Consider the following 13,849-nt stretch of genomic DNA (forward strand, 5'->3'; position numbering starts at 1 on the left):
GTATTCAAATATTTGATACCACCACACTTCAGAATTACAAAAAAGAATGTGCTTCCTGAGAACTAATTCTGACATATTCTGAAACATCAGTGTGGTTAATTATTTTGTTGTGCTTGAAAAAAAAAATCACACCCTCTCCTCTTACATGGATACTTAGCAGCATTGTAACATAAATTCTCTCACTTTGAAGTTAAAGAAATAAAAGTAAACAACTAGCTCCCTGAGAGCTTGACATTTGACTTCCGTCTTTAAATGCACAGCAAATGTGGCAAGATAAGAACAAGATTTAAAGGCCTGTTTACAGACAGCGAGTTCATGGAAGAATACAGTAAACAAGGTTTGAGCAATGGAAGGACAAACTCAAGGGGGGTCATTCTTTGCCTGCAGCCTAACGGAGCCTAACGGACCGGGAGCCCTTACCTGACATTGCTGTCACTGCTGAACTTCACCGCGCTCCTGGGGCCCTGACGCTGTGGTCTCGCCGCTGCCGCTCCATTCCATCGCGGCAGGCGGCGGCTGGAGACTACAGCTCCCAGAGGGCTTAGCGGTCACTTCCGGCCACTTCCTGCCGCTGCGCGCCTGGAGGCGCTATTAAAACAGGACGCTCCCTCCGCGTCGCGGGACGCGCGCGGGCGGCGCCGGGCTGAGCCCGGGCAGAGGGCGGGCCGTCTGTGGCCGTCAGTGGACTGCAGTGGCCGGGCGGGCCACGTCCCTAAGATTTCCCCCTTTAAGGTGAGCACTGTACTTGGATAATAAAATGGGCGATTACACGCCTACCGTTAACAATATTGATGCTTCTACCCAGGGTGTTGATACCTCCGTCTCCCTCATTACATCATTTGAGACATTGATAGACACAGCCTTTAACGAGATTGTGGAGACGGAGAGGAGGTTTTCTATGGGTCCTCTTACTACCAACTATACATCGAGTATAACAACAAAGAGTGCAAGTAGCACTAATGGGAATATGCATATAACCCCTGCAGTTATTGTTGTTAAGTCATCACATCCTCCCGTTAATGTGCCCACTGTCCTGGATGACGAAAACACTATCACTTACATAGCACTGGACTCTGCCCCCACATCACCGCCAGTTGTCGCTCAAAAGCCGGCACTTATATCTACACCCCCTGCAGCCTTGCTAAATGAAATTGTTCCTACTATTATAATAGCTTCTCCGGATGAAGTCAATACCCTGGACAGTTTGGAATCTTGTAGCAATAAACAGGGAGGAGAAAAACGTAAAAGAGGCACTACCAAGCAAAGTGCTAATAAAAGGAAACAACCGTCAATCCATAAGAATCCCAAAGTTTGTGGAATAAAAATAAATCTACGGGGGCGCAAATTGTTCCTACGGAGGATAAAGATCAAGCAGATATGGGCAGTATTACTGCCGCATCTACCATTCACTCGAGTGAGAACTCTAATACTGTTTGGACCCAAACAACACTAATGGGAGATAACTATAATCTCTCAAGACAGAATGTGAACCTTATAGAAACTATAGTGGATACTATTTTTAACCGGATAGAAAAGCAAATGATCAGCGAGTTTAATAATGTTTTTAAAAGACTTGATAGATTAGATAATTTGGTCAAAAACGGTGAAACAAAAAAGAAGGGGTCTGTTATTCTGGACCAAATCAGGGCCGATCGTCTTTTAAAAGAATTGGAATCTGTAAATAACACCTTGTCAGTAAAGAAACAGGAAACTACTGTCCACCTGGGCGGGGTGGTGAGTAACCCCGTAACTTTCCCGCCGCCCACTGTATCATCTACAATTCCTCTAAGATCCATTGATGGAGGGCCACATTTGGCAAAACCTGATTTAACTACTAGGCCTACCCCTACACCTGCCCCAAGAAAAACTACACCCCCCTTGATTACCAACTATACCAACACTGCTTCTAACTGCAAGAATGGTTTTATCCAACCAACAACAGCGCCAAGATCAACTGTTGTAAATAATACTGAGGGTATTGGTAAACAAGGGCCAAGCAAATCCTTTAAACATCAGGGGCCCGCATTACACCTGCCTCCAGATGCTTGTCCCTTTGTTCTGGTACTTGCAGGTGTACCACAGTTGAGGGAGGGCCAGGGGGGAATCATGGGTGCAATTGAGAAACAAATGCATAGACTGGCTGACTAAACACAAAGGCGTTGGTTATGATATCTCAAGAGAGATTCTATCAGTCCGCAGGGTGTCGTGGGTCGGGCCTTTAACCAAAGATAAAGAAGGCGACTGCATAGTTCTTAACTTTCAAAACCCAGGGACTGTGAGAAACCTCCTTAATAGAAACAGTAATTGTTCTGCCATTTCTACTGTTGCATGCATGCTACCTTTGAGTTATTTCTATAGACAAATGGCAAGACACCCCCGGCCTCCTCCTATGCAATTTCAACCACAACCAATGCATTTTTACCCACCATCGATGTATTTTCAGCCACCGCCTATGCAATTTCAACCGGCCCCATTTCCTCTTAAGATGTTCAATAGATTTGCACCTTTGTCGGATTTAGATTTACAAGACTGACCATCCTTGCCTAACTCTGATGTACCATCTTTGTCACCAATTTTCGAATCTCAGACTGTTCTCCATCATTTGCCTCAACCTGTTACGAGTCAAAAAATTTCGATTTACAAACAAACGGCCCTGGATTCCGAACTATCTCTTGTCAGCTGGAATATAGCAGGACTAAAATCAAAATTAAAAATCAAAGAATGGCTAAATTGGGTTGACAGTAACTGTGATATATTGATGTTACAAGAAACATGGTGCACCACGTCACCATCAATGGAGGGTTTTTGTTGTTATGATTTAAAAGCCTCCCCCTCTCACATGGGTAGGCCTAGTGGGGGTCTATCCATCTGGTCCAAAATAAAATCTGGGGTGCATACCAAATTGATCCCCACTTTAGGTAACTGTTTTATGGCCATTAAGTATTTTAACAGAATGAAACTGTGCATTATTAACTTTTACAATAATGATTTTGTAACTCATCCTAATGATAATTTTATTTCCTTGTTTACTTTTATCGACGACATTATGGAAGGGCATAAGTATGGGACCTTTGATGGCATTTGTATTGGAGGGGATTTTAATGCCCATATATATCGTAGCAGCCCACCATGTAAAAACGGTGAAGAGTTGAAAAATCATTTAGCCTCTCGTGACCTATTAAATGTAATGGATATCGTGGGTCCAAGTGCAAATAACATAATAACACCTACTTTTGTGGGTCATGGTTGTGCATCCACGATAGATTACATATTCATATGCCCTTCATTAAGCGAAATTATTTTAAAAGCTGAAGTCATCTGTTCCATTTATAGTGACCACTATCCGCTTAGAATCTGTTTACATAATCCGCAGACCATGAAGGTTGCAGCAAAGCTGGAGAATGGGCCAAAAAATCTGGTACTATCCACTGATAGATTAAGACTAGTGTGGAAAGGGGTAGATAACAAAGATATTCTAGCTAGAGTAATTAGAAAATACCCTGAGGTAGTAGAGACTTGTCTGTCACACACGGGTCCCAGTAGTGTTGTGGTTGCCGCCTTTGGCAATTTATGTGGGGTCATTAAACTAGAATCTTCTAAACCAGCTAAGCAGAATGTAGTTCATGGTCCACGCTGGTTTGATTCTTCCTGCTCCAAGGCGAATAGGGACCTGAGGGCTGCTTTAAAAACCAACCCTAGGGATGTGCAACTGGTGAAAGATTTAAGATCAAAATATAAAATTGCCCTATTCACTAGATCTGAGGCTCTGGTGATTAACCACTGGGAATCTCTTACACGTACTGCCACACTAAAGGATATAGCAGGCTTTTGGAGAGAAGTGAAGTCCTTAAGATCTTTTGGTTCTTGCATCAACCCAATTAACTGCAACATTACTGGTGAGGCGTGGGTTGAACATTTCTCTCAAATTTACGCTATATCAGCCACCTCTCTAGTTATCGCCCCCCTACCTAATAGCGCTGAACCTTTGACTTTTTCTTTAATGGAAGTCGAGGATGCTATAATTGAGAGCGCAAGTAATAAAGCACCTGGTCCCGACGGTCTTTCTATTGACCAGATTAAATCAGAAATTAATTTTTGGGCCCCTCTCCTATGCAACTTATTTAATAACCTATGTGAAAGCTCAATTCCCGAATCCTGGTCGAACAGTGTAATCGTACCAATATTTAAAAAGGGTGACAGGTCGGACCCCGCCTGCTACCGTCCGATCTCACTGATCGTTAACACGTTAAAGGTCCTTGGTAGGGTAATCTTTAAACGGATAAGGAATTGGGCTGAGGATAACAATGTTCTTCATTGTAGTCAACTGGGATTTAGAAGCCAAGTAGGCACAGTTGAACAGTGTCTAAATTTAAACCTGATTATGGCTAAATACATCATCGTTAAAAAATCCCCTCTTTATTTAGGTTTCATGGATCTGAGTTCCGCATTTGATTTTGTTAATCGTTCTAGGTTGTGGTCACTTTTGCTTGATTATGGTTTGGATGACTCATTGGTGTATTTTCTTTCTGAGTTACATAGGGACTTAAAAGCGAGAGTACGGATCAATAATGATGGCGATCTGTCCAATGATGTTCTTATTAGCAGAGGAGTTAGACAGGGCTGCGTACTCGCCCCCCTGCTTTTTATTTTATATATCAATGGGTTGAGTAGCACTTTGAGTAAATTACTAAGGACGTCCCAATTATAAATGGCTCCCCCATTACTACTTTACTTTATGCGGATGACGCAGTACTAATGGGGCGTACCCCGAATGCTTTGCGCATTTTAATTTCAGGGTTTGTTGCGTTTATGTCCGATCTTGGTCTAAATACCAATTTTAAAAAATCTTTTATCATGAATTGCGGACCAAAAAAGTACAATATCACATCAATTAAATCCGGTAACAATATTTTAAAATGCACTAGCACTTTCCCCTATTTAGGGCTGTTATTTTCAAACTCAGGCTCATGGCAGCTACATGCTGCATATGCGAGAAATAAAATTGGCAAGTCAATCAACTCAATTTTATCCCTCCGACAACCGAAACGGGCCGATGTTGTTACACCCCTACTTAACATATACCGCACGCAATGTCGGCCAACTGGGACATATGGAGCAGAAGTGTGGGGCTACTGTAAAAGTACGGGTTTCCAGTCGGAGGAAAACAGATTTTGCAGGAGGGTGCTGGGGGGAGTCCTGTGCGCCTCTACACTCATTTGTCACAATGAACTGAGATTGTCTTACATTGTTGATTTCATTAGGTCTAGGCCTGCTCTTTTTTGGATCAAAGTATGGTTAAATCCAGCAGCGTCCTTAACGCGCAGTATAATATCTGACTGTTTGTTAAGTGATAGTTTCCATCGCATACCTTGGTTAAATGCAGTCAAGAATAGCCTACAGAGCGTGGGTCAGGGTTCTTGCTTTAGTTCCCCGAATTCCATTGTACCCGCTCATAAGAATAGTATCAAATGGGCTTTACTCGACTTATATAAAGAGGATCGACTGAGAACTGAGTCTATTAAACCTGTTGTTATTAGATATCAGCTCATTATTGATGCAAGTTGTGATAATCTGAATAATTTTTATAGATACTTGTCAATACCAATAGGAAAGTGGAATCGGAGCCTTTTGTTCAGGTTTCGGGATGGAAGCATAGTTAATTTGCTTAGCTTCCCCCTTGGATATAATAAAAAACTAGAAGAATTGGACTGTCCCTGTTCTCAGGGCGGAAAACAAAGTTTACTGCACTACTTCTTCTTCTGTGGCTATTATAAATTGTATACCTGTAAATATTTAAGGCCGATCCTTTGTAAATATAACCTTAGGGACTTTAATCTCGCATTTAAATTTTTTCAAACGCTGCATACTGACGAAGTAATATATACTGTGAGCTGCTTTATAAAAGGATGTGTGAAATCGAGGGCATCCATGGAGTTTGGATAATTGATATCAGTATTATGGTATCTGTTGCACTTTTTGCACTTAATTGTTCTGCTGTAAATTGACTACTGATTTAGTTGTATATTTATTCTTATTCTGATATAAATGATTATTACGGGAGTATATAAAAATTTTTGAATTTTGTGTCTAAACATGCCAATAGACCAATGTTTCTCCCTTTACTATGTATTTTGTACTGTATACTACGCACTTCGCACTTTATGATATATGCTGCTTAAACCCAATTTTATAAACTAGTTTTTATCTATATACATGTTTTTAAACTGTTTTAAATGCATTTTTATCTTGTATGTACTTTTATGGATGTATTGATAATCCGAATAAAGATCATTTGACTTGACTTGACAAACTCAAGGTGGGTAGAGTAAAACAAATAAAGCCAGCAAATAAAAAGCCTAAAAATGTGAGTTACAAACCACAAAGTCAATGATGAGCAACATGCGAAATGTATTCCTAGGTCAGCTTTTTGAATGTCCTTAAGATGTCATTAAAAAATCAGACAGATGTGACCTAAAAATGATTGGTGATGCCCCTGCCCCTTCTAGGAGCACCACCAGGAACACAAAATCTAATAGAAAGAATCCCTAACGTATTATGGGGTGCTCCTTACACCGAACAGTGAATCATAACCTTTTTTAAATTTTAAAGTAGGTGCCTAGGTGCCCAGGTGCCCGCCCGGGGCAGCCACAGCATATCCAAATATTGGGGGCCGCAGTGGGAGCCCTAAGCTCTGCGGATCCGGCCAGCTCTTCAGCCACCACTGAAGAGGGAGCCAGACAATTTTTTTTTTTAAAGTGGACGACATTTTGGCCGAATGTTGGGGGCTGCGGGGGAAGCCCCAAAACCCCTTTGGTCCCAGCTTGCTCTCCAACCAGCAACCATTGAGGTGCTGGCAGGAGCTGGCTCAGTTACTTTGCTCCCATCTGGGCGGGAACAGCAGTCTTCTTTGTTCCTGCACGGGTGGGAACAAAGTTGTGTTTCCAACCCGAAAGTGTGTGGGAAGGGAACTGAAGTGTACCGGTGCATGGGGTCCCCGGGACATTGCAGCTGTATCGAGCCGTATCGGCAGGGGGCTCACATGCACCCCTCCCCAAATTCAAAAACATGGCCCAAGGGGATGGGGTTCTGGTCTTTAAGAACGATTAGGGAGGTGCGCCCGCTTCTCTGCCCTAAATTAAAAACTTAATCGGCCCTGGGGAATGGGGTCCCCAAGCCTCAAGGAGGCTCAGGGAAGGGGCCATACTCCTCCACTAAAACTATAATCAGCCCTTGGGGATGGGCCTCTACAAGGCTTGGAGAGTCTCCTTTACAAATAATATACTTATTGGCTCCTGGGGATGGGGTCCCCGGGCCTCAAGAAGACTTGGAGAGGGGGCAGCAAGTCCACTTTCTTAATTAAATTCGGTGTGTTGACCCCCAGGGCCCTAGCCCACCCCAAGGGACTTTGTGTATAAACGCACACAAGACCTTTTTTTTTTAACGGTGCTTCTGATCTGTGGAACTGATGAAGAAAAAAATACCTTTTCGGCTGAAAAGGGGAGTGGGTCCCTCAGGGGCTCCTCACTCAGGCTAGGGGGCAGGTTATCCCTACCTTCCCCCTATATCTTTATTTTACTCTCTCTACAGGACAGGGGACAGAGTCCACAAGTCCTAAAATGGCTGCCACCACATCTTTGTGATTTGGTGACAACCAATCATATCTTATCTTAAGATGTGTCGGAGCAGAACATCAAGGGACTGAGGGCCATATGTATCAAGCAAAATTGCGTTTGCAAATGCCGAAATTCGCAGAATTTCGTCATTTGCGATCGCAATTTTGCTTTGTGGTATGTATGAGGCACATCTGCGTGCAAAATAAGGAATCGCAAAATTTGCAATTCCTTATTTTGCAATTGCATTTAAGGAATTGCAAATTTTGCGATTCCTTAAATGCAATGTAAGAAGCACCAAAAAAGTGCAATTTGGCCTTTAGGAATCGCAAATTACCACCAACTTCAAGTTGGTGGTAATTTGCGATTTTTGTGAAAAATTCACTTTTTTGCATTTTTCAAAGTGCAATGTGAAGCACATACATGCCCTTAGGGCATGTATGTGCGCCACATGTGCACCCATGCTTATTTCAGGGGTGCAACAGGGTGTCCTTTTGACACCCTTGAAAATGCATTCTCAATTAGCGATTCGCTAATCGCAAATTGCGAATGTCTTCCCATTCATTCCTATGGGCCTCTAGGCCCATAGGAATGAATGGGAAGGTATTCCTTAATTGCGAATCGCAATTTGAGATTCGCAATTAAGGAATATGTAGGATTCGCAAAATGCAAATCCTACATACATAGCATTTTGCGATTCTCAAATAGCGATTCGCAAAAAAAATCGCTATTTTGAGAATCGCAAAATGACTTTTTGATACATATGGCCCTTATTCACAAAGTTTTTGTATGTGCGTAGTTGTGTCTTACTCAATCCTTGGGTGTGAATTAGTGAGAGATTCCAAGAGTCAGAATAGAAACTGCCAGAAAACCTTAGCAAATTAGACTCCCAGTCTTTAATCCTGATGATACCTCTAGAGAAATGTAAAGGTTTTAAAAAGCAAGTTCCACAACAGGCAGATGGGGCATTACCCTGCATTATTATGAAAGTAGCCAAGGATGAAGGAAAAGTTCAGTAAAAACAAGTTTGACTAACGCTATTCTTAAAAACTGTGACCTGAATTTACTTGTCAAGAACCATTCCAATGTACCCTGAATCCTTGCCCAACCCTTTTTTCCAAGCTTACCTTAGGTGCCCGTGTTTCGGAGAGGACCATCGACTGTGTGTAAGTGAGTCTCTGCGAAGTAGGAGTGAAGTTTTTGATCTGTGCGCGGGCATCACTGAGTGGATCATCTGCTGCAGCCAGGTGCTCACTAGAATCTGGGCGCTTCAGGTTCGAGTAGTACTGCTCCACCACCTCGACTGTGATCTAAGAGTAAAGAAAGTATTCAGGTTCTTTTTATTTCCAAGACTAAATTTCTACAGAAATATTGCACATTACCCAATTCACTGACATAGTACAATTACAACAATCATAACATCACCAATAAATACTCATTCAATCAGGTCAATAAAGCCAACACATAACACCAACATAAAACAAGCATTTGCAATGCAATGGGACTCGCATTTACACGAGTTTAAGCTATTGGAATTGTTAATGACAATGCCTTTTATTTATGTTTTAAAAACCAAAACATAAATAAAAGGCATTGTCATTTACAATGTCAATAGCTCAAACTTGCGTAAATGCAAGACCTATTTCATTGCAAATGCTTGTTTGACTAGTTTATAAACTTTCCTCGAACAGCACGCATGAACGTGGGTAGAGTGTGCATCTGAAGGTTCGATGACCGACTTTATTTGTTTCATCTTGGAGCACTGATCTGATATGGATTACAAAAGGGAAAAATAAAGAACCATTGGCAAAGTCAATCGATCTGGCTTGCGTATTCAAAAGCCTGTATTTGTTTTTAAAAGCCTGCTGCAGAGGAAAAAAACAAAAAGGTTGCTCTTAGTATTCATTGCATCTGATGAAATTAATTTAATGTGTCATGATTCATTGTACATTTCAGATGTAAACTATTTCCTCATGCTGCATTGCGATCAATACAAGAGCAAAATGATACACTACACAGCCAGTAGGATAAGGTGAAAAATTATTACTCCTTTGGGTGTAGCAAATGCCAACCTCATGTAAATATTGAATAATTGGTAACAATAGCTAATCGGACAGTTGTGCTTTCTTGCCAGACCAATAAACTGCAATGCAACCGGTCTCGTATTTGTTAAAGTTAGAGCTATTAGCATTATAAATGATAATGTTTTTACTTATTTTTTTTGTGGAGCCATTTTGTCATAAAAATAGCAGGGAACAAAATGGAAGTAGCCGTAGTAACACAGCTGAATAAACAAAGAAACCCTTTCAAGCTTCAAGGAAGCATGTTTGATTCGTTTTACCTTTCAGATGCCTTAAAGTGGGACGAAAGCACCGCAAACCAAACAAAAGATTGTTGTACTCCTCTTCAAGTCAGTGCAAATGTGACTGCAAAAAGACTAATGTTGCATGCACTCGTTTGAAACTGGGTTACAGATTTCTTTATATAATTTTTCGGCAGCTTCTGTACTCATTAAAGAAGCATTGGCAAAGCCAATACGTTTTCCTAAGAAAGATCTTATGGCTTTGTCAATGTTATTTTTTATGTAATATTTACTATTTTGAATTGTGAAGAGACTTGCTCATATTTTATGTGATGATTGTTCAGTAATTTATATAGCAAGCATTTTCAAAGCTCGGCTCAAGCACGGGTTCTAAGATTTGAGCTAGACTCTTGGCTTGGCTCTGGTTCGCGTTCTGTTAATTTGTTGGCTAGCCCACCTACAGTAATCAGAGTTAAGAGTGGCGAGTCTATAAAAGAAAATCTGTTTGGCGATCCATGAAGGACTCAATAACAAATGCTGGACAGATGCTTATATTCAGTTCTACTGAAGTGGCCTGTGTCCTTTATTGTAGTGTCCATAATGTTCTGTGCACAGTTTAGTGTGAATATCCTGAGAGCTGCATTTTGATAAGCCGCTCACATAAAAGGTGGATTCTGAATTCATAATCTTTATCTACCATCCCAGTGCTGCAAAACGTTGGGAGCTGTATCTTGCTCAGTGCAAAGAGTCATCCCATAATTATGTATCCGGTAGTCGAACACAAAGCAGATGTTTATGAATCGAATAAAAACGTTTTTTATTTTTAGATAAAATAAACTTGTAAACAGCTTGCACCTTCCAAACACTTAAAACTCCAATCAAAGCCAGAACCAAGTGTGTCCTTTGACGCCAAGCAATCCAGTGTGAGTCATGTTCCACCTGAATCATTACATTGTATGTTCTCATTCTGCACCAGTTTCTAGCAAACTACCTTTTATGGTGTTCTCAAAAACACACAAATGCTCACCTAGGAATGGACGGGGTGATAAATAAGCAACATGAGGGAGGCCGGTGAGAAACATAATGGGAGAGTGGGAAAGGGGGTGGTGGGTGAAACAGAGGGTGGGTTAAAACAAGGGTTTAAGAAATAACGGAAGGTGGAGGTGGGTTAAAACAAGGACAGAAAACGGGAGGGGGAGGCACTGCTGGCACATGCACTCCCCGAGTGCATGTGAAAAATTAAGAGAGTATGTAACATCCCAGTGCTATGGCACCTTGGGACCTGTACCTTGCTCAGTGTTACACCCTTATAACCAACAGGCTAAGTGTGGCACGGGCAGAGGCGCAGTATTTTTACAAGGCACCTCTGAGAGGCAGCCTGTGAGTGTGCATATAGGAAGGAAGAAGCATGGCGTGTGACAAGCCCAGCAACAAATGGCTGAGCCGAACAAAGCAGGAGAGGCTGCCCACAAGTATTCATAATATTCATCATGCTCCCTTAACATTTCATAATCACCACTTGTACACAAGAAACTTGCCGTGCTGATTTATCAATGCCCGGTTTCAATCTGACTGCCAAATCTGTAGATAAGTGTCAACGAAGAGGACGCCATAGGCAGCCTGCTCACACACATTTTCAAAAAAGTGCAAAAGACCACAACACTGCATATATCTGGTATTTCCTAACAACATAGGCACAGCTGCCAACGCCAATCAAGCAATGTTTATTATTAGAAATATATTTAAATGTCAGACAGCACATGCAATGAGCGATGTTAACGCTACACAACTGAGAGTGGGAGGAGGGCGGGAGTGTAGATGGAGTGTTTGTTCGTAAATAAAAACTAGCACTTAACCAAGCTCTTTTTCCATTGCAGCTTCATGAAGGCGATGGTAAACAAACACAAGGGATGTGCGAGAAGCAACAGTGGGAGGTATAAAGAGCACCATAGGAGCCAGCTGTTGCTGTGTGGGGTCCCAGGTTTACGTGATTAGCCCTGCATTTTACTAAAGCATATGCAAAACACAGGGATTATTAACCCCCACTCTCTCAACTCACGCACGTCTTGTAGGTATGTGAGCACCGCAAGGTTGTTGTGGTCGTGCACGTGCCTCAAAGGGGACCCAGCGACTTGCAGCTGCTGGGGCTGTGAGACTGACGCTCTCAATCTGCAGAAGGACTGCTGATCCAAAGTGACATATAAGGAAGAACGAGAGAGCAGAATGGGGATGCCCTGTGGGAGATTAGAGTATATTATGATGAAATCGATTAGAAAAAGGTTTTACTTAGTGGCTGGCATAATTCAATTCTACAGTGTTCATCGAAGTACCAGAGTTGCGGTGCTTAAAATAATGGGTGCATTTGCTCCTCGTTATCGGGAGAGTAGTCAGGCTCAAGTTACAGGCTCATTCAGCTCTGCAATCGCCAGGAAAGGCAGGAGTCATTAGTGTTCTCAAAGCAAGATAAATGAGGATACTAATGCAAGAAAGACATTATCCAACAATGTTTAAGAAAGAGAGAAAGCAGTGTGTGGTTGCCCTGGGGGAGACTAAAATCTATTACGTTGTACCTCGATTAGAACAGGTTTTCCTTAGTGACTGGTACAGTTATGATGCACATTGTCACTCGAGATACCAAGTTGCGGTGCTTAGGATACTGAGTACATTTGTTCCACATATCAAAAGAAATACCAGGCTCAAGCTGGTGACTGGCGAGGAGGGATGGAGAGAAAGGAGGGGGTAGTGAGAGCAGAGAGCATGTGGTGGAATATCAAGGAAATTAAAGTGATTTGCGTGTTGTTAGGGTGCCCGCGATTGATGGCTTAATGAGCCATGACGGAAAGCCAGATGGCGGCTGTGCACGTAACCTCGCGCATAACCGCAAGCTTTAGGTCACAAGCAAAAACGTGAGGTCGGATTTCTAAAGCCCACTAACTAAATGTCTCGCCAGGCCACACCATGCGCTGGCTCAGGCGAGACCTAAAAAGAATGAAATGTATATCAAATATCTCCTCACTAAAGCTCATAGGGCGATCTGCAGCCCCTTTATCCCACTCATATCAAAAAGTTTGAAAGTGCATGAGTTTAACCAACAACATGCAAGGCTCATTTTGTCGGTCTAGGCAACAAAAGAGCATCATATAGGTCAACTTAGCGTAAACCAGCAGAGAGGCAATCCATTTTAAAAATCCCCTTTGAAAGGTCATCAAAAAATAGTTAGCCCTGCTGGTGCATACACATCAAATCTCCATTTTAACAAGTAAAATGCATTGTGCAAGGCCATATTTATCACAATTATCAGAGTTTTCATCAGTTTGGCCTCACTAATGGACCCAATTACCCAATTTCAGGGTAAATTTCATAACCAGGGCATTCTCCTAATTTGAGCGACATCTACCTAATAGTTCAAGAAACATCCCAGTAACTCCAAACAGAATGGCAATGCCAGTCTAGGACAGCTCGAGAGGGGAATCTTGCCACAGGATAACATTTTGTGCAAATATTGTCCGATGGCATTGGCTGCATCCTGGTGTCTCAAACCACATGCCAGATTTAGACTAATTTCTCTCACATTTTTTTTTTTAGAACAGGTCATGAGATATTTTCCTTTCCTTTAGGAATAATACACAATCCACTAGTAGGTTGTCACTGAGTATTTTTTACACCACTTACATGGACACTGATCATGTTTCTCACCTATATTCGCTTTCAGCCCTGCCATCCTGGGTCAATTCCTACCCTCAGCCGCATTATTTAATTTACCAAAATCCTGTCTGAGTTTCTGGGCAGATACGGGAAAAGTTCCATGCCCTCATGAGAAATTAGAAAGGGCACAACAGATCTCTTGTTTCTCAAATACTGAAGGTCCTCACCCCAGCTAGTTTCCTTAGCACATCGCCTTGTTCTACTTCGCCCCCCCTCAAGGTGCATATCTATA

General features: G+C 42.0%; 1 protein-coding gene across 3 annotated transcripts in view; it reads right to left on the reverse strand.

Annotated features, from left to right (window-relative positions):
* Positions 1–13,849, reverse strand: part of ARHGAP9 (Rho GTPase activating protein 9) — a 744,735-nt gene that overhangs the window by 465,691 nt on the left and 265,195 nt on the right. For all 3 annotated transcript variants that reach the window (XM_078688987.1, XM_078688988.1, XM_078688989.1), the window contains one exon: positions 8,738–8,920. In XM_078688987.1, the coding sequence (XP_078545113.1) occupies positions 8,738–8,920 (183 nt within the window). The remainder of the gene's footprint in view (positions 1–8,737; positions 8,921–13,849) is intronic.

The sequence above is a fragment of the Lissotriton helveticus genome, chromosome 1_1, assembly GCF_964261635.1.
Source record: "Lissotriton helveticus chromosome 1_1, aLisHel1.1, whole genome shotgun sequence".
NCBI classification, from domain to species: Eukaryota; Metazoa; Chordata; class Amphibia; order Caudata; family Salamandridae; genus Lissotriton; species Lissotriton helveticus.